This window comes from Engystomops pustulosus, chromosome 3, assembly GCF_040894005.1.
Source record: "Engystomops pustulosus chromosome 3, aEngPut4.maternal, whole genome shotgun sequence".
Lineage (NCBI taxonomy): Eukaryota > Metazoa > Chordata > Amphibia > Anura > Leptodactylidae > Engystomops > Engystomops pustulosus.
In genome coordinates this window covers 144,993,273-145,014,988 of record NC_092413.1, presented here as the reverse complement: position 1 = coordinate 145,014,988, position 21,716 = coordinate 144,993,273, and the positions used below count along the sequence as shown (strand labels likewise).

The 21,716-nt window shown below is 40.7% G+C and overlaps 1 protein-coding gene across 3 annotated transcripts in view; it reads left to right on the top strand.

Moving 5' to 3' along the window:
• LOC140122050 (cytochrome P450 2J2-like) overlaps positions 1 to 21,716 on the top strand; it is a 63,870-nt gene that overhangs the window by 15,011 nt on the left and 27,143 nt on the right. For all 3 annotated transcript variants that reach the window (XM_072142424.1, XM_072142427.1, XM_072142425.1), the window contains 2 exons: positions 396 to 558; positions 13,367 to 13,516. In XM_072142424.1, coding sequence (XP_071998525.1) covers positions 396 to 558; positions 13,367 to 13,516 — 313 coding nt within the window. The remainder of the gene's footprint in view (positions 1 to 395; positions 559 to 13,366; positions 13,517 to 21,716) is intronic.

The window sequence follows — 21,716 nt, the reverse complement described above, 5'->3', positions numbered from 1 at the left end:
ATTTTAAATATATAATAATTTTAAAAAAGTCACAGGATTATTACACTTCAACTTCAGAGGCCAGCAGCCAACTATCAAAGTTACAGAAAAAGATTTCTTGATTTCTTCCAATATTTTAATTATTTATGTGCATATAATATGAAAAAAATTGACTGTCATTAGTTATGATTAAAGTGTTTTTATCAATTTTCACTCTTTCCAATAATAAGTTTCCATTACGTGTTTAAAAAAAAGGCTTCCTACAGAATGTTAACAAACTGAGATCTAGAAAATGCATGGATTTCCTTCAGAAAGTATATTGGAAAATTGTATCAATTTTCATTATTCAAACAATTAATATTTACTTGTGACAACTGGACCCTTTGATAATACATTTCGTTTTCATTTATACACAGTTATCTGAGATTTATGGAAATATCATTACAATTTGGGTTGGACAGACACCGTTGATTGTGCTGAATGGATATGAAGCTGTAAGAGAATGTCTAATAATCAACTCAAGACATGTTTCTGAAAGAGCTATAACACCTTTCTTTAAGAACTATGCCGAAGGAAAAGGTAACTAATATGAAATAAGTTGTACATGTAATAGTCTACAGAATCCAATTTATGATATCATAGGATACTTGAATGTAATTTTATGCCTTATGGTCAATAAACTCCGGCAGAGGTGCAGCTGCTCATCATGCTGAGGGTGTGTCCACGCGTTCAACGTGCATTCACACGTGGCAGTAACACGTGTTTTCAAAAGCATCAGAACAGCTGAGAAGAGGAGATTTACCTGCTTACATCGCTGTTAATATTGCATTTAAGTTCCTTATATATATGTTTTAACATTGCGTTAACAAACACATGCATTGACGCATGTGCTAAAGCATACATTTTGTAAACTTAATGTTAACAGCTATTTAACCCCTTGGCACTCTGCGTCTCATATATATGACTGGATTTTACCGCTAAGCATCCGAGCTGAATCCGGCCCAGCTTGAGATCTGAGTCGGGCCGGCATTTGGATATCCGGGTTTGCTGTCTGTAACTAACGGCCGACACTCCAGTGTAACACCTGCGGTCAGAGTGGGCTCAGATCGCGGGTGTTAAACCCGTTTACACTGCCACGATCGCCCCCCCTCCTGTCTTCGAAAGGCACCGATTGTGCCTATGGAAGCCCTAAGGTCCAATCAGGACCCCAAGGCTGCCTGCAAGCAGTGCCTGTAAGATGGCTCCTAAAGGCACAGTGTCAGTATATGCATAGGCTTGTTCATATATGCATAGGCTTGTTCATGCCCCATGGTGGATCTAATAAAAAAGTAAAAAAAAATGTCATTCAATAAAAAATAAATTTATAAATAAAAAAATCATCCCATATCATAACATTCAAAAAGACATATAATTTAAAGAGACAAAAAATTCTAAATCATAACACAAACCCCACATATATAGTATCACGTGTCCGTAATAACTTGTAGAAGAAAAGTAAATAATTATTAAACCTGCACAATAAATGCCGTAAAAAAACCTGTTTAATATATTTAACTATTTAATCCCACGAAAAATGCTGTAAAAAATAACCAGAAAAACATATGTTCTTCAGAATGATACTGTTGCAAATAACAACTTGTCCCGCAAAAAACAAGCCATCAACCAGCTCTGTAGCCTAAAAAGTAAAATTGTTATGCCACTTGGAAGACGGCGACGAACAAATGATAGATTTTTTATTTGTCAAATTTAATAAAACCATAAGAAAAAATATTCAATTATTGTATCCCCGTAATCGCATTGACCTATAGAATAAAGATAACATGATTAGTGGGCTATAGGGCGAACACCAAAAAAAGTTCATACATTTTCAATAATTGGGGATACCAATCCCAAAATGGTAACACTGGAAAAACCATCTCATCCTGTAAAAAAAATTGCAATTATATGGCCCCAATAACGAAAAAGCTAACATTTTATAGCCGACAAAAGGGGCCAATCAGAAAACTAAAATCCTGGCAGCTGCAGGGTGCTCCTTCCCTTCTGCGTCTTGCTGTGTTCCGATAAGGAACAGCCATATGTGGGGGGTCCCTGTATTAGGGAGAAATTACATAACAAATTGTAAGATGGGTTTTCTCTTTTTATCTTTTAGAAAGGTGTACATTTTAGGGCTAAATGAATGTATAACCGATAAAATTTGACCATTCTAAATTTCACCTCCATTTTGATGTTAATCAAGGGGTTAACAATCTTCTTAAAAGCTGTTTCTGATAGTTTGAGGGTTGCAGATTTGAAAATAGATTCATCATATAGGGTTTTTTATTAATGCTAAATACTTAAAACTTCATTCAAAACAGTATTTATCCCCAAAATATTCTGTAAATATGGAAAAAATATGGAAAACCAATATTCGATCGGTAAGCCGCGTGAGATCAAAATAAATTATCCAGACATTTCCAAAATGATGAAAATGTAAAGTAGACATATGGGAAATGTTAGGTGGTAAATCTTTCTGCCTGAAAGCGTGATGATTTTGAATTTAAAAATGGCAAATTTTTTAAAAAATTCATAATTTTTTCTTTTTTTAAAATTAAACTGAAAAATTATCAGCCAAAATTTACCACTAAAATGAAGTACAACATGTGAAGAAAAAACAATCTCATAATCGCAAAGATAAGTAACAGTGTTAAAAGTTATAAAACAAAAAATCTACTCTTCTCGGCAGTTCTGATGCGTTTGAAAACACGTGTTACTGCCCCATGTTAACGCACCCTGAGGGTGCAGTTCATGTTACAGTTAAAACTACATTGTGATCAGTATTGATGTGGTTTTAGATGCAGTTTTGTTAATTTGTTAAAACAGGTACAAGACATTAAAGGGGTATTCCCACCTCAGCTACTACAGTTAATTTAATCCTTTAACCCCCCCAAAACATTTATTCAATGCATTGTTATTTAAAAAAAAATTACCTTTATTCCCGTAACAATGTAACAGCCCTCTGTTATCACTAGATGCGGCACTGCCGCTCTTCAGCAGTGGTGGCCGCGCAGGTGCTTAGAATAAGGTTTCACTGAACCTGCTGGGAGTGTGTGAAAGCGCATAACTAGCGCAGGCACAGTTCACATATACCTCGCTCGCTAAATCAAGACGACTGCCGGGCATGCGCCATAACTTCACAGCAGTCCTGGTCGATCAAGCCTTCCCGTGACAGCTGTGTACTGCAGCAAGCCAGCACTACTAGATGAAGAGAACTTACTAGTGCCGGCTTGCTGCAGTACACAGCTGTCCCGCGGTAAGGCTTGATCAACCAGGACTGCTGTGAAGCTACCGCACATGCCCGGCAGCCGTCCTGATCAAGCGAGGCATATGTGAACTTCAAATGTGCTAGCTATGCGGCAGGTTCAGAGAAGCCTTATTCTAAGCGCCTGCACTGCCACCGCTGCTGAAGAGCAGCAGTGGCCGCATCTAGTGATAACAGAGGGCTGTTACTAGGTGGCAGGTAAGCCCCATTTACACTGTTATGGGAATAAAGGTAATTAAAAAAAAAACAATGCTTTGAAGAAATGTTTTTTTTGAGGGGTAAGGGATTAAATTAACTGTAGTAGCTGAGGTGGGAATACCCCTTTAACCCCTACGTGCACCAGGACGTTATAATAAATCCCTAAGGGAGGATACTTCCCTCACTGCGACGTTCTATTACGCCCCGCTTCTGGCACCGGCTCATGAAAGGAGTTGGCACCAGAGGCAGCGACTGTCAGCTGTATATTACCGATCACAAGTGTTAATCTTAACCACTCCTGTAAGGGTCTTCCCCCTATGGATCGGATCACCTGTACTGCTTACCAGGGGAACTGATCCTCTTATTGGCAGCCCCGTGGTCTGCCGAGTACCCCGGGGCTGGCCCATGTCGTAAGCAGTCCGAGCCCTTCCGGGTCTGACTGTAAACTGTCTGTGCATGGGTCTGCATGGCAGACAGTTTATACTACTCTACAATGAATTAGTATTGTAGAACAGTGTATTGGACTTGAACCAGCGATCAGAGCATTGCATCATTTAAGTTAAAAGTATAAGTAAAAAAGTTTAAAAAAAGTAAAGTTTAAACATTAGAATAAATAACAAAATAAATAAATGACTTAAAATATGAGACCCTAAAATGTCACTTTCCCATACAAACACAAAATGCTCTAAAAGGTGATAAAAAATGTTACGCACTCTAAAATAAGACCACTAAAAAAACCCACCTCTTTGCACAAAAAAATAAGGTCTTAAAGAGGTATTCCCACGATGACAGGTTTTTTACATAGTAGTAGTTTGTACTAAAAACTGTCTGCACCACATTTATATAAGGTTTTAGACAGTTTTCAGGCTCTCCTGCGACTAGCTCCACATAAGGGGCGTGACCTCACTAACTGATTTAGTGCAAAGTACTAATAGGAACTAATAGGAGGTGCAGAGTACAACTAGACAGTCTTATACTAGGACAGATTTATCATCCAGAATTAGACACTTTTATAAATCTGGTGGAGAATAAGAATGTCCAGTCTAACTCTGCAGTGTCTAACCTTAGGACACTTTTTATAAATCTGCCCCAATGAGTTCCTGAGGGAGCAGCAGCATGGGGACAACAACAAACTACAGCTAAGTTGTTTATCTGGGGAGGCACAGCAGATCTAGTGTGTTGTGGAATAGCAGAGATGTAGGAGGAGATCTGATATTGAGGCATCTGGTGGATCTCATATCTGTCTCATATCTCTCTTTCTATGTGTCAGTGTTTTAGTACAATTTCAGAAGCTAAATGAAAGTGTATTTAAAGGGCATCTACCACCAGGATGAAGGACTGTATGCTCCAGGCTCCATGGGTGTTAATGGAACCTGGAGCCACTCAGGCTCATTTGCATACAATCCTTTATCCTGGTGGTAGATGCCCTTTAAACCTTGTACCCTTATAATGTAATCACATTGCCACCCAGATGGATCATAATGTGTCTGCTTAAAGAGTCCCCACCCGCACCCTGGGACCAACATAGGAAGTGATAGGAGCAAATTGTGAAGTAAAGAGTTAAAAAAAAGTAAAAAATTATCTTTATTGTGTTAACATTACTAGGGGATTGAGAGATGAGAAATTTCTTTCATGGGAAAACCCCTTTAACCAGATTCGTCAGCAAAAAATTAACAACGTAATTTTTTTTAAAAAGATGGTGATGCTAAAATGAACAAGATTTTCTCCAAATTAGTTTTTATTCAGTAAAATTGAATAAAATACACAAACCCCTCACATATTTGGTATTGCTACGTCCTTAACAATCTGCATAATAAAACAGAAATGTTATCGTGCAGGTTGCACAGTTAACCTCATTAAAAAAAAAAAAACAATCCAAAAAGATAATTTTAATAATACCCTTCAAAAAATGCTCTAAAAAGTAATTTAAAAAATGTTGCTCATTCCAAAATTAGACAACTAAAAAGAACAACGCTTCTCGCAAAAAATAAGCCATTAAGCAGATTTATCCGCCGAAAAATAAAAAAGTTATGCATATGAAAGATGGTGACGCTAAGTTAACATCATTTTCCCAAATTACTTTGTATTCAGTAAAATTGGAAAAACAATACATATAAATGAGGTATTTACGTGATCATGGCGACCCATAGAATAAAAATAATTCACTATTTTTATGGTATGATAAACGGCCAAAAAAAAAAAACCTCAAAAAAATCTTCCTAAATATTGATGATTTTCATTTCCTCCACCAACAAAGAGTTGTAAAATATCATCAATTAGCGATAGATGCACCAAAATTACGTACCAGAAAAATGCATCTCATGTGACAAAAAAATAAGCCCCTATTGGTCCACATTAAAAAGAAAAAAAATTATAGCCTGTACAATTTGACAATGCAAATCTGTTGTGGATGGCGCCTCCTTCCCTTTTATGCCTGGCTGTGCGCCCATACAGCAGGACACCACCACATATGGGGTATCCGTGTACTCGGGAGAAATTGGGTATCAAACTTTGTGGAGCCTTTTTTAATTTAATCCATTGCAAATGCTTAATTTCCCACCGAAAATGAATGTATTGTCAAAAAATATTACAATTTGTAGACTGCACCTCCATTTTATTTTAACCCCTATAAAACACCTAAAGGGTTAAAAAAACTTCTCAAAAGAGCTTTTTCATATGTTGAGGTGTGTAGCTTCCATAATGGGGTATTTTACTAGTATTGCTATTATTTAGGCCTCTCAGAGTTAAAGGGGTATTCCAGGAATCAGCATAATTCATATACAAGTGGGCACTCAAAATATAAGCTAATGTGTAATTAGTTGTTATTTAAAAATTTGGTCCCCTTAGCAGAAAATGCTGATGACATACACTGTGATGAAGAATTAAAATGCTACTGGCCCTTTAATCAGTCCGTTAATTTCCTCCGCGCGGTCCGTTGCAGGACAGAAGATGGCTGCTGGTCACATGTCCACATCACATGTCCTGTACCTGCCTGGGCAGGTCATGTGATCACCACTATGTTTGGCTGTTGTCAGTTGGTTGCATTGCATCCAGCATGGCCAGTGTTGTGGTGATGGCAGTTACACCTCATTACTATGGTAACAGAGCAAGAAAACCTGTTAGATCATCACTGTTAGTAGAGCATAAGTTGTAGGAGGAGTTACTGAGAACTAAAGGATCATGGAACTTGTAGTTTCCAGTGGCGGCCATCTTAGCGATAACTCCACCTACTTTAGAGAGGCCATAAATTTTGTAAATCATAAAATCATATTATTTTTGCTCCGTTTTGTGACTAATGACATTGAGTATTGTTGTATTCTTTTATTTATCTCATCATGGGTTTTTGTGTCAGACGTTCATATTCCCGGAATACCCCTTTAATTAAAAGTTGAGCAGGTCCATCAAAATGCGGATTTTGGTGATATTCAAAAAATGTGAAAAATGGAACCCAAATTCTAAGCCTCATAACATTCCAGTGAAATACGTGGAATGTTAAAAAAACATGCCAACATAAAGCAGACATTTGGTAGATGTTACCGTATTTTCCGGACTATAAGGCGCACTTAAAAGCATTGGATTTCCGTGGAAATCCAAAGTGCGCCTTATAGTCCGGTGCGCCCTATGTATGGCGCTGGGCACAGGGCAGCGGACCATACTTACATAGGTCCCCGCTACCGGAGATCTCCAGCGGGAGATCTGCTGTCTCCGGTAGCGGGGACCTATGTAAGTATGGTCCGCTGCCCTCCTCCACCTCCCCCTCACCTTCCCCGCTCACCTTCCCCGCGTTCCCCGTCGCGTCTCGGCGTCGCGTCTCGTCGCCGCGTCCCGTCGCCGCGTCACGTCGGGTCTCCGCCACGCCCCCGGACCTCCGCCACGCCCCCGGCCGCCGGACCCCGCGCCTTATAGTCCGATGCGCCTTATATATGTAATTATTACATATATAAGGCACATCGGACTAATGCGCCTTATAGTCCGGTGCGCCCTATAGGGCAGAAAATACGGTAGTTATGAATTAATTTGGGTGCTATGACTATCTGCTTCAAAACTAGAGAATTTAGAACTTTGAAAATAAAGAATTTTTCCAACTTTTTGCCAAATTTCCGTTTATTTCATAAAAAAAACAAAAGATATCATCCACATTTTTTAACCAATTTGAAGTATAATTTGTCATGAGAAAACAGTCTCAAAATCCTCTGGATATCTTATAGCGTTCTAAAGCTATAACCACTTATAAGGACACAGGAAAAATTTAAAAAATGGGGCCACGTCCCAGAGGCAAAAATAGGTTCCGAAGGAGTTAATTAAACAGGTGAATTTTATTTTGAATGGTTAAAGGAAACCTACCATTTCAAATGGTAGGTTTAAGCTGTAAACACCGAGCACCAGCTCAGGGTGAGCTGGTGCCGGTGCTTAGTTTCGTTAGTGTTAAAACCGCGGTATCGCGGTTTTAACACTTTTTAATTTTTATAGGCAGAAGCCGCTTCGGCGCTGCGCGCGACCGTGCACGCGCAACACCTGCGGAATTTCCTATGTAGGCGCGCGCACGATCGTGCGCACGCAGCGCCGAAGCAGTTTATGCTATAAAGTTTAAAAAGTGTTAAAACCGCGATACCGCGGTTTTAACACTAACGAAACTAAGCACCGGCAGCAGCTCACCCTGAGCTGGTGCTCGGTGTTTACAGCTTAAACCTACCATTTGAAATGGTAGGTTTCCTTTAACCTGTTCAATAAATGGGATTCATCTGTTCAGTTCATGTTCACCTGTTAAAATGAGAAACTGAACCTAAAATCACCTAAAAAATGATAATGATATTTTAACTTCAACGTGTGGACGCTCCCTCAGACTTTAAAATGCAGTTTTTGAAGCCGAAAGCAGCTGCATATCATAGTGGGTGAGAACATATCATTGAGAGGTGCCACAACTCCACTTTCACTCTCCTCCACTGGTCTACAAAAACTGAAGCTGACTGCAAAACTGAGGGTTAAGCTAAAAGCCCACATAATTACTGACATGTACTTACAGGACTGAGCTAAGAGGCAAGTAAAGGTTAAGGGTGATGTCACACATGGCGTTTTTAGGATGTTTTTGGGACGTTTTTAGTTAAACATCATGTTAAAAACGGACAAAAACACATGCGTTTGAATAAAAAACAGATGCGCTTTTTAATGCATACGTTTTTAACGATCTGAAAACTAAAACCGGCCCAAAAACGGCCTAAAAACGCCATGTGTGACATCACCCTCAAGCCCTGAGTTGTTTTGCTCACTTCTCAGCAGCCAAGATATTTGTTAACTTTAAGAACTCTGGGGTGTAACCCATCTGGTCCAAGAGCCTTGTACACATTTATTTTATTGAGCTTAGATTGAATCATGTGATTCAGCCAGTTTTGTATATTACAGGATGTATGACCCACACTGGCACAGCCACTCCAGATGTTCTTTCCTCTATTGTATAAATGGGGCTAAAAAAACCCATCTCTGCCTTCTCTTGGTCTCCAATCACCAATGCCCCATTTTCAGAAAATAGGGGTCCAACCTGCTCTGACCTTTTTTTTTGCATTGATGTACTTAAAGGGAACCTACCACCACAAATCTACCTATAAAGGTAGATTGGGTGGTAGGTGGATCAATGGGACGTGAGGAGAGCCCTTTTAAGGGCTAATCCTCACGTCCCTGCACTTTTTTAATAACTTTAATTTGGTATTTATTCAAATTTACTTATGCGGCTACCGGGGCGTGGAGTAGCCGCATATGAGATTACACGAGGCGGCTACTCCACGCCCCGGTAGCCATTTTAGCCCTCCTACTCACCCATCTTCGGCGCGCAGCTCCGTGTAGCTGCGCGCCCTCGTCCGGCGATCCTGCCGTCTGCGCATGCGCAGAAGAGCAGGCCCGCGCCTGTTTCGGAGTTGTGACCGCGCAGGCGCGGGCCTGCTCTTCTGCGCATGCGCAGACGGCAGGATCGCCGGACGAGGGCGCGCAGCTACGCGGAGCTGCGCGCCGAAGATGGGTGAGTAGGAGGGCTAAAATGGCTACCGGGGCGTGGAGTAGCCGCCTCGTGTAATCTCATATGCGGCTACTCCACGCCCCGGTAGCCGCATAAGTAAATTTGAATAAATACCAAATTAAAGTTATTAAAAAAGTGCAGGGACGTGAGGATTAGCCCTTAAAAGGGCTATCCTCACGTCCCATTAATCCACCTACCACCCAATCTACCTTTATAGGTAGATTTGTGGTGGTAGGTGCCCTTTAAAGGAAACCTACCACTTCTGATGGTAGGTATGAGTTGTAAACACCGGGCACCAGCTCAGGGTGAGCTGGTGCCGGAGCTTACCTTAGCGAGCTTACCTTACCTCGCGGTTTAAACACATTTTGATTTAAAGCCCCGAGGTAGCTTCGGGGCTGCGCGCGGCCGTGCGCGACGCCTCCGGCACTTCGTATGGAGGCGTGCGTGCGCACGGCCGCGCGCAGCACCGAAGCTGCCTCGGGGATGTAAATCAAAATGTGTTTAAACCACGATATAGCGGGTTAAAACACTCGCTAAGGTAAGCTCCGGCACCAGCTCACCCTGAGCTGGTGCCCGGTGTTTACATCTCATACCTACCATCAGAAGTGGTAGGTTTCCTTTAAATTCCTTTAGCTATCTTTGGCCACCTGTCTTTCATTTTGTATTTTGGCTGATTTTATTTCCTTCTTACAGATTTTGGTAAGTGTATTGTAAGTATTGAAAGCCTCAGGTGACCCATCAGATTTATATTTTTTGAATGCCCTCTTTTTATCCCTTATTGCCCTTCTAACTGTAGCTGTAAGCCACGCGGGGTGTAATCTAGCCTGTCTATACTTGTTACCTACAAGGATAAATGTAGAAGTATAATGACCCAGCATAGATTTGAATGTCTGAAATTTAACATTAGTATCATCATGTGACTGATCCCAGTCTATATCCTGTAGTGCAGCCCTGAATTTCGGGTAATTAGCCTTCTTAACCCCTGAGGTCTGGTAAGCAGCGGTTTAAGGGCCATAACAGTTTTTTTTTTTTTTTTGGGTGCTACCTTAACATTTTTTGCAGTGTTTTTCCGGGACACATAGAGCTAATAAACATAATAAAAGTTTGATTTTTAAAAAAATTTATATTCTTATTTGGGGTTAAAAATGGAAAAAAGTATTTTTTTTTTGTAATTTATAGTTCTAGTTCTAGGTATATTATAGTTCTACTATAGTTCATATTTCATAAAAAATGTTCAAATTAACTCAAAATTAACAATATTAATGAATTCCCTATTTTGTGGCCGAAGCCACATCTTCCTGACACGGCCCATTTTCTCAATGCACTATAAGTGCTTTTAAGTTTGGAGCCCTTTAACATATCCATGTGATTTTGAAATTTTTTTCTTGTGACACTTAGTACTTAATGATAGTGGAAACATTTTGGTGGTATGTTTTGCATTTATTTATGAGAAAATCAGATATTTGGTGAAAATTTGGAAATATTCTCGATTTTCGAAATTCAAAATGTTCTACTTTTTCCACACATAGTCATAACAGCATAACCTACATTCACAGAATGTCTACTTTATGTGGACATGATTTCTTATGCATACTCTCATTTTTGTAGGTTGTTATGGGGCTATGAACTAAGTGTGATTTTTAAAATTTTCAGAAAAAAAACAAAATCATACTATTGAGTTACCTGCTCAGGTTCCAAGTTACTTTAAGAGGCCTAAATAAAAGTAAAACCCCATAAATTACCCCAACATGGGTAACTTTATGAAGTTTGTTAACCCTTTAATTGTTTTACCGGGTTAAAACAAAATCAAATGCAATTTTGAAATTGAAATTTTTTTGGCTAAAAGAATGTGTTTTTCATAAAATATACAAATTCTCAGTGAATAAAATACCAAAGCGTAAATAAACGTAAATAACCATACGTATAATAATCCCCCATATGTGGTGCTAACCTGCTGTATGGGCACACGCCATGGCATCAAAGGGAAGCTGTGCCATTCAGTGCTATGCCATTTTTATTGGCTATATAATCTTTATTTTTTTGGCAATTTGGACATATAAGGGCATTTTTTCTGTGACATGAGATGCACTTTACAAATACTTCATTCTAGTAGGTCTGTAGCTTATTGATAATATTTTATTAAATTTGAAATGTATGGAGGAAAAGAAAACCTTTCTTTTTGTATTTTTTGGGGGTCGTACACTAAAAGTACTATATATTTATTCTATAGATCAATATGATTATGGTGATACCTCATTTATATAGTTTTTTTAGTATATTTTTTCAATTTTACTGCAAAAAAACGAATATAGAGAAAATCTAATTTGTTTTCATATTGCCATCTTTACGGAGACATTTTAATAGAGACACTTTAATATTTCTTTAGTTGACCGAGCTGGTTTAGGGCTTATTTTTTTACGTGTTCAGCTGTCCTTTTCAGTTGTACTATTTTGGCGCACATAACCTATTTTTATAACTTTTTTTAACATTGTTGTGATGGGATTTTATGAAAAATTTACATTTTTGGCACCTTTTTTCGGGTTTTGTTTTTACGCCGCTCACCAAGCTGGTCCAATAATGTTACTGATTTATTTTCAGATTGATATGGATGCGGTGATACCAAATATCTGGGGCTTTTTTATGTTTTTGTGTATGCTGCGCATGCTCAGTGTGTTACATCGGGTTCCTACTAGAAGGAAGAGGTCCAGAGCAGCAGACCCCCCCCCCCTCCCCGGTAAACGCCAGGGGGGGGGGGGGGCTGAATCACTTGAAATGCCCCTTGCACTCCGCGGTCAAGTGTGAATTCGGCAGTAAGGGGTTAACACCCATGTTAGGAGGAATAATAATACAACAGCCGAATCCCACAGTTTATGGTGCCAGAAGCTTAATAATAATGCTGTAAAATGCGGGAACGCACCTCCCGCCATACAGTACTATTACGTCAAAGGTCGGGAAGGGGTTAATATATAATATTTATAGTCTCGGGCAAATGGGGCGACTATGGCAATGCTTTTTGTAGTGTAGCGAGGGATTTTTTTTTTATTATATGGAGAAATGTCATTGTACTTTTATGAATATTTATTAATATTTTTTCTGTGTGTGTGTTTTTACTTTATATGTCCCCCATGAGGTCATATAAGACCCCTGGGTAACATTTTCCCTCATTTTTTTTTCTAATTTTACTTTGCAAGTTTTCCTCTGCAAATGAGGCATCTCTGTTATTGGTGGTGCTGATCAGAGCTGTATTGGGTCTAATTAGATGCTGTAAGGTGCGGAGAAGAAAGTAGCGGTAAAGAACCGCATATCCCTCCTCCCTAGGGTCTTTGGTTGTCTCTGACACTCGGAGACTGGGTCCTGATACCGCGGCAAGTGCAGAAGCAGTAGTAAACTGCAGCGACGTCTAAAGTCAGCGGGCAGTCCGAGAAGAGTTAACGGGTAGAATGATGAAACTGAGTGTATCAGCAGGTACACCCACAAATACAATGGCCCAGATTTATCATTAGTGAGACAAACTGCACTACATGAAGACCAGTGCATAGTCTTAAATAACCTAGCGTACTGTGCACTCGCCAATCGCGTTTAAACTGATAGTACTCGTTTTTTTTGGCCTACACAAAACTGCCGCACAATTGTATTTATGTACTTTTGTGCAAACCATGCCAAAAAACCAGTGCAGCCATTTGTGCCCCAATACATTCAGAAGCTCATTTGCATGAAATTTAAAATTAAATGAAATTTTCTCAAACATGACAGATCATTGGGAAATAGGAAAACAGGTTTAACCTGGATTTACTATTAGTATCAAAAGTTTGTCCCCAGTATACTGTTGTATTATGCTAGTAGCAAAATCTAAAAATGTTCCCTATTTTGTTATTTAATTATAGGAATCATTGCTGCTAATGGACACAATTGGACAGTGCAGAGACGTCTTGTCGTAAAGATTCTGCGGAACATGGACTTAGACAAAAAGGTTCTGGGATTGAGAATCAAGACAGAAGCATGCCAGCTTGTAGAAATACTGGTTTCTCAAAAAGGTAATTTATCTGATATATCTGTGAAATTGGTACTTTTTTTTTTTTATTCTTTTTTATTTTTTTATAAAAATTTTTTTATTGATTTTTCCAGCAATACAATCATATAACAAATAAAGTGCTACATTACATATAAGAAATTTATAACATGTATTAGGTTTCTACCCTTACTAGTTATGGATGCTTGCTAAATAATTGCCAGTCCAACTGGCTAGTTATTTACTTTCAGGTTTAGAGGTGGGCCTCTAGCTTGCATTATACATAGATCAAATCAATCTTTCACATATATTATACATCTACCCATCCGCATAAACATAGCATAATCAATATTAACAATGTTTAAACCAGGACATAGCAAACATTTTAAGCACGTATAAGGTACTACATTTATATACAACAAACTTTACAATTTTAACTTGGGTAGTCACCGTTATAAAACATGATACAATTTTCCCATATCCCCTTGACCTTCCCCTACCTTCCCTCCCCATTTCCCTTCCCTCCCTACCCCTTACCTACCCCCCCCCCCCCCCCCCCCAGTCATATCCCTAGATAATCACCATAAATCATTAACAAGAGAATAAAAAAAAAAAAAAAAAAAAAGAATTATAAAATTAATGAGTGAACAAAGTATGGCAATTTCATGGCCCCTCTCCCCACTTCCATATTGCCTTCCCTATCTCACGGGAAGTTATAATACCCCTAAAATCTTCTTTTCCTCTATTGCAAAATAGGAATCTATCCATTTCTGCCAGTTTCTCAAATAGATCAATTTAGAGCTGGTGTTTGTTCTACCATTTTCATAACCCTCAGCTAGGATTGTCTTGTTCGTGATTCGTTTCCACAAAGCGAGTGAGGGGGGGTCTGAGGATATCCACTTTTTGACAATACAAAATCTAGCGAGAAACAGCAGTTTTCTAACTACGTAATTCCCTAGTGCTCTATCATCTTCCCTATGCCATATGCCTAGAATACAGGTGGTGAAGTGAAATGGGATTTGGGTGTCAAAGCAATTTACAATTTCTTTAATAATTCCTTCCCAATAGTTTTGCATTAATGGACATGACCATAGCATGTGAACATCGTCAGCATTCTCCCCCCCGCATCGTTTACACCGGACCATTTCTCCTGAAAATAATGAAATTTTTTTTGGGGTATAGTATATCCTATGCAGGATTGACAATTGCATCAGCCTATGTGCAGGGATTTTTAGTATCTTTTTTATATCTCTCAGGGTATCTCCCCAGGCCTGATCTTCAACAATTCCAATTTCCTCCATCCATTTTTCCCTGGGTCTATTAAGTAACCTACGGTGCCTTTGTATGACTATACTAGAATATATTTTTTGAGTCTTAATCTTTCTTTTATTAAATGTCCACAATAATCTTATAATTGGGGGTAGCCCCTCCCATTCCAGGACCGTCTTATTAAGAGAGGACCACCAATGGGCCAATTGTACGTATGCAAAAAAACATGAGGGGGGAATCTCATACTCCTCTCTTATAGCTGAAAATGGCCTTATTTTACCGTTTCTGACAAGCTGGTGGACATGAATTACTCCCTTCTCTATCCATGGACGTTCTATAATATCGGGTGAACCCAGGTTTGCATTTTTCCATATGGGGGAGAAGGGGAAAATATCTTCAATATCCCATAGGGATTTAATCTCACGCCACACTTGAACCATCAGGGATAGTGTGGGATGCGTTTTCCTCATAGGCTGTCTTTCCCAGTTACCAGTCTCTAGAGCTTCAAAAATGTTAAGTTTAAGCGTATGATCCCCTGAACCGATCACACTACCCGGAAGACCTGTCAGGGGAGAGCAATCCCAGGTCAAGATATGTTTAATTTGTGATGTTAAAAAATAAACTTTTATATCCGGGAGGTTGAAGCCCCCCTCTTCATATGGGAGCATCATAACCTCCAGTTTCAGGCGTGGTTGCCTACCTCTCCAAACTAGCTCCCTAAAGAGGCTTTCTATAATCCGATAGATTTTTACTGGGATCCAAATAGGAGCCGCAGCCAACACGTAAAGGAGTTTAGGGAGAAGTTGCATTTTAATAAGGGCAATTCTACCTATCAAATTAATGGGTAGTTTTTTCCACGTTTTGATCTTACTTCTAATATACCCTATCACTGGCATTATATTAAGCTCCGTATATCTGGTTATATCTATTGAGCATTTAATCCCAAGATATTCCACCCATCCGTTTACCTCAATCGTCTTAAGTCCCCGGGGTATAGATTTTACCAGAGGGTCCACTGGCAGACATGCCGACTTCTGCCAGTTAATGGTCAACCCGGAGGCCCTCCCAAACACATCAAATGTTGAAAAAACCCTCGGGATGGCCTCATGGGCCCCCAGAAATAACAGGATGTCATCCGCATATAGCGAAATCTTTTCCTCGGTACCCCTTTGATTAAATCCTTTAATATTTGGGGATTGCCGAATTTGACATGCAAGGGGTTCCAAGGCTATGGCAAACAATAACGGGGAAAGAGGGCAACCCTGTCTAGAACCTCGACCTAGTTTAAGTACCCTAGAAACTTCCCCGTTCACCAAAATCCTGGCTAAGGGGCCTGAATATAAAGTTTTTATCAGGTTTATAAACTTATCACCGAACCCCATTATCTCCAGAGTTGCCCAAAGATAGTCCCATTCTATAGTATCGAACGCTCTAGATGCATCCAGCATTAGGATAGTACGTTCCCCCGTATTGGCTGGGATCAACTGGAGATTAAGAAACAGTCTCCTAAGATTGTCCATCGTGGAGCAGCCCGGCATAAAGCCACACTGGTCCACGTGGACCACACTCCTAATACATCTCTTCAGTCTCTCAGCCAATAGTTTAGCGAACAGCTTATTATCTGTGTTGATCAGGGAGATTGGCCGATATGAGTCCAGCTTATTACTGTCTTTCCCTATTTTTGGGATCAAAGTTATGAGGGCTTCCCTCATGGATGGAGGAAGCTCCCTCTTGGTTATCGCGTGATTCCATACTTCCAATAAATGGGATATTAGTTCATCTTTATATAACTCGTACAGTTCAAACGGGATCCCGTCCAAACCGGGGGAGCTGCCCCGCGCCGTGTGTGAGAGGACTTTCAATATTTCCTCATGGGTTATAGGGGCCTCCAACAGTGCTCTCTCCTCCCCTGATAGGTGCGGTAATGGAATCTGCGAAAGATATTTCCTTAACTGATCGCCCGTCATTGTACTCTTGGACTCAAAAAGTTCCTCATAATATTCCACAAAGGCCTTCTGGATGTCTTCCGGCCGATGGAGAGTCCCATTTCCTGACCCCTCTATAGATTTAATTATCACCCGCTTTTTCTCCTCTTTAATTAAATTTGCTAACATTCTCCCAGGGAGGTTGGCTTCTATATAACCCTTTCTGGCATGGTCCCCCATTTTCTTATTTACTTGGGCCTGGATAAGGTCAGAATGTAAATTTTGTGCTTCTTCCCAATTGATTCTATTTTGTTCCGAGGGGTCTGACATATATTTTTCCTCAAGTAATTGTATTTTATTTTCCAAAACCTGTGTATCTTTCTGTGTTTCCTTCTTATGCCTAAGTATTTGTGCCTTAAATATACCTCTAATAAAAGACTTGGCCGTGTCCCATACTAAATCTAGTGGGGAGATCCCCTTATTAAACAAAAAAAATTCATTAATTTGATTTACCACCCAATCACTTTTCCCTAATGTGTTTATCCATGATGGGGTGATTTTAAACCACCTAGTATTTATCTTTTTCCCTAAATTAAAATTACATATTAAAGGTGTATGATCAGAGACCCCTCTAGTCCCATAAGTGCATGACGTGCAGAGGGTCAAAGTACTAGCATTAATGAGTGCCATATCTAACCGTGAAAAAACATTGTGAGTTTTAGAGAAATATGAAAAACCCCTTTTTCCTTTATTTAATTCCCGCCATGTCTCATACCATCCGAATGACTCCAATAAATTTTTAAGCATATGAGGTTTGTGATAGGAACGCTTAGCCGGACCCAACTGGGCAACGTCCGCCTCTATGTCCAAAATTGTGTTGAAGTCCCCTATTAATAGCGTGTATAATCCTCCCATCTTTGTGCAAAAGGTGAAAAATTCTACTATTACGCCTGTGGAAAATGGGGGTGGGACATATATATTACCAATAACCCATGATTTACCCTCTATAATACAATACACAAAGATGTATTTCCCCTCGGGATCCACCTTTACTTGAATCTCCTGGTACTCCAAATCCCGCCGAAAAATTAATGTTACCCCTCTCGAATATGAGGAGAAAAAAGAATGATACATCCATCCAATCCATTTTTTTCCAATTTTGACCGCTGATTCAGTGGTCAAATGGGTTTCCAGTAATGCAACAATATCAGGACGGTGTTTATTGATCAAATCAAAAATCGCAACTTGTTTGTTCCTGGGGCCCAGCCCCCTAATATTCCATGACAAAACTTTCATTCAGTGCTCTCAAGTCGACCAAAACTTATTAGGGGGACTGACCACTCGAACCGAGAGCTGACCACCAATGAAATGCAACAGGAAGAGGGGAGAGAAAGGAGAAAAAGAAAAAGAGAAAAAGAAAAAAAAAAACAAAAAAAAAAAAACTGTGTGAATACTCTAGAGATATGGCCAACTGTGGCGCTTCCTAGGAAGATGTATAGCCCAGGAACAGGAGGGAATTCAGCAGACACTTAACTGCATCCAGTCGAGCTATAGCAACAGGAAACTTCCTCAACTTCTATGCAGACATCGGCATTCGCTCCACCAGGGCAGGCTCCTCTTCCAGGTTCCACACCTCCCCTTAGGGACATGCAAACCAGCCGACAGCTCCAGCCAGGTAAGAAAACGAACGCCCTTCGTCCACAGGAGAAAACGATGGTAGTCTGTGCTCCTCGCTCTGCAGCCCACTCCTTGTGGTGCTCATGTGTCTCTAACTAATTAGCGCGCAGATCGAGAATCGAGCTACGCGCCGGTCCCGGGGTCCAGTGCAGGCTAGAGATGATGCATCCCAGCGAGGCCGTCTAGGTGCCACGGCACGGGGGGCGGGGGCGGCGGACCGGACATCCGCTCACATGCTCCACCCTCTGGAGTTGAAATTGGTACTTTACTAAGCAATTTTAATAGTTCTCATCAAAACCTGAAAACATTGATGATTTGTACCTGTAGCTCCTGGCAAAATTAGCTTAAAGAGGGCCTGTCACTAGAGATGGGCGAATCGATTCTAACGAAGTGGAATTCAATACGAATTTCACAAAAAATTCAATTAGTCACAAAGCCGAAGTTTATGCTGATTAGTGGGAACAAAGTTTTCTTTTTCCCCTCTTTTATCAGCTAAATGGGCGTGAGCACAACGTGTTACATGGGGCAGAGAACTCTGGGAAGGAAAAGGGAATACCCCCGATGACATCTGCAGACCTGTAAGCCAATCAACGACCAGCAGGCTTATGTGATGTCACACAGGCTCACAGCCCTATAAAACTGTCAGCCATTTGCAATCCCGGCATTTGACACTGCATGTGCTGTCTGTAGCGTCTAGCTGCTGCTACTGTACTGTGCAGTAGCGATTCTTGCTGCAATCCCTGGATGTTCTTTAAGGGGGATCTATATACCCCAAATAGTAGTTCTATTTAGTGACAAAATCGAATAGGAAGAAATCTGTTTGACTTTCATGCATCTGCAGTAGTGATTTGTGGACCAATGCCTGGTTGTTCTTTAAGGGGGATCTGTATACCCCAAATAGCAGTTCTATTTAGTGACAAAATCGAATGAGAAGAAATTTGTTTCACATTCATGCATCTGCAGTTGCGATTTGTGGACCAATCCCTGGTTGTTCTTTAAGGGGGATCTGTATACCCCAAATAGCAGTTCTATTTAGTGACAAAATCGAATAGGAAGAAATCTGTTTCACATTCATGCAGCTGCTGTAGTGATTTGTGGACCTCTCACTGGGTGTCAGTTGTGGGGTATCTGTATAACGCAAATTGCCATACCTTTTTGTGGCTATAGTTTACAGCCAGATTTACGTGTCAAATCCACGTAATTTATACAGTGATTTTCGCTGAAATTACAGTGTCAGTTGTGGGTATCTTATTAACGCAAATTCCCATACCTTTTTGGGGCTATAGTTTACAGCCAGATTTACGTGTGAAATCCACGTAGTTTATATAGTGATTTTCGCTGAAATTACAGTGTCAGTTGTGGGGTATCTGTATAACGCACATTGCAATAACTTTTTGGGGCTATAGTTTACAGACAGATTTACGTCTCAAATCCACGTAGTTTATACAGTGATTTCGCTTAAAACTGTAATGTATTATGGATGTGGTGTCTTGAATCTACAAATTAAAATTTACATTGAATATTTTGAATTCAAATTCATTTCAAACTTCATCGTTATGCCACAATGTGGCCTCCTCTGCTGTGGGTTTTGTGGGCTCCTGTTGCTGCTGATGCCACCTCCACAATATATCATTGTGCCACCCTGTGGGCTCTTGCTGATACTGATGCCACCTCCCCACTATATCATTGTGCCACTCTGTGGCTTTCCCTGTTGCTGCCACCTGGGGGCTCCTGCTGCTGCTTCTTCTGCCGCCACCTCCACACTCTTATCATTGTACTACCTTGTGGCCTCCTGTTGCTGCTGCTGCTTCTGCTGCTGCCACCTCCGCACTCTTATCATTGTGCCACTTTGTGGCCTCCTGTTACTGCTGCTGATGCTGCTGCCGCCACCTCCAGACTCTGCCATTGAACCACTCTGTGGCTTTCCATGTTGCTGCCTCCATGGTGCTGCCACCTGTGGGCTCCTGTTGATGCCACCTTCACACTATATCATTGTGCCACTCTGTGGCTTTCCATGTTGCTGCCACCATGTTGCTGCCACTTGTGGGCTCATGCTGCTGCTTCTGCTGCCGCCACCTCCACACTCTTATCATTGTGCCACTTTGTGGCCTACCATGTTTCTGCCACCTCCATAGTTTGTCATTGTGCCACTCTGCAGCCTACTCATGCTGCTGCCAACTGACCGCTGTCTCCCTGGAACACCCTGTGATTTCCATAATGCTGTTTTCACCCTCCACCACTCTATGACATTTGGTTTTCCCCTTCATTTCATCTGTCAGATGGATGAAAAGCTTCAGGATTAATAGACAAAAGCAGGAGTGGATACAGAACACAGAGGACATGCAAGTATCCCATTTACTCATCTCTATTCTGGATCAACTCCTGTTTGTTTTTGGCTTTAGCAATATTGATGGATTATTGACTGATTGAAAGAGGACACTGACGGGTGAAAAGAAGGGCAAAATGATCAGTGACGTCAATGCAAAATTACTGCCGACACCCTCTCAACTATTTTGGGGGGTTTCTACATGTATCTGCGTTTAACAGAACAGGTTCTGTCGTAATCTATGGAATCATCTGATGTCATTGTAAAAAGAGTGCACTCTTTGATGTTATAGTGGGATCTTGGCTCTCAGCTCAGTCCTTTCGAGCTGGCACAGGCGTTACCTTGTCAGGCTGCGTTCCCGCTTCGCTTATTTGGTGAAGTTGGCCTCTGTAAGTGCACATGGAAGTGAAGAGTGAAGCGATTCTAAGAGCAGCGGCTGCCATGTGCATGTCATACTAAAACACAGCATTGTTTGAAGACCAAACCACGCTCCCTATGCTTGTTTAAGCATTGCACAATGTTCTACATCACCCTACAGGCTCTCTGCAGCCAGGAAATACCTGTTTTTTAACGTGATTCGCCATGATTCGATTCGGGTTGAACTGAATTTTGTTTCGAAAAATTTGGCGAATCGGGACAAACCGAATTTTAACAAATTTTCCCATGTCTACCTGTCATCCATAAAAAGGCAGTAGGAGGTTACTAAAGTAAGCAGCTCCTAGTACTACAACAGATGTAGCAACAGATGTGGCATTGTTACACTGCTAGCTTTATCAGAAACCTCAGATAAAAGTAGAAGACACTGCCGTGCTGTACAATGCAAATGCTTGACAACGCTGTAAGCCGTCTGGTGTATTCATAAGGGGGCGGTCCGATACACTGCTTCTACCCTGGACTGCCCCTACCACTGCATAGGCCAGCGGTGACTGCTGAGCTTCATGCGGCAGTCACCACCCCTGATCCCCCCCCTTGCGTTTCTATTGTACAGTGCGGCAGTGTCTGCTATCTTTATCGGGGGGTTCAGATAA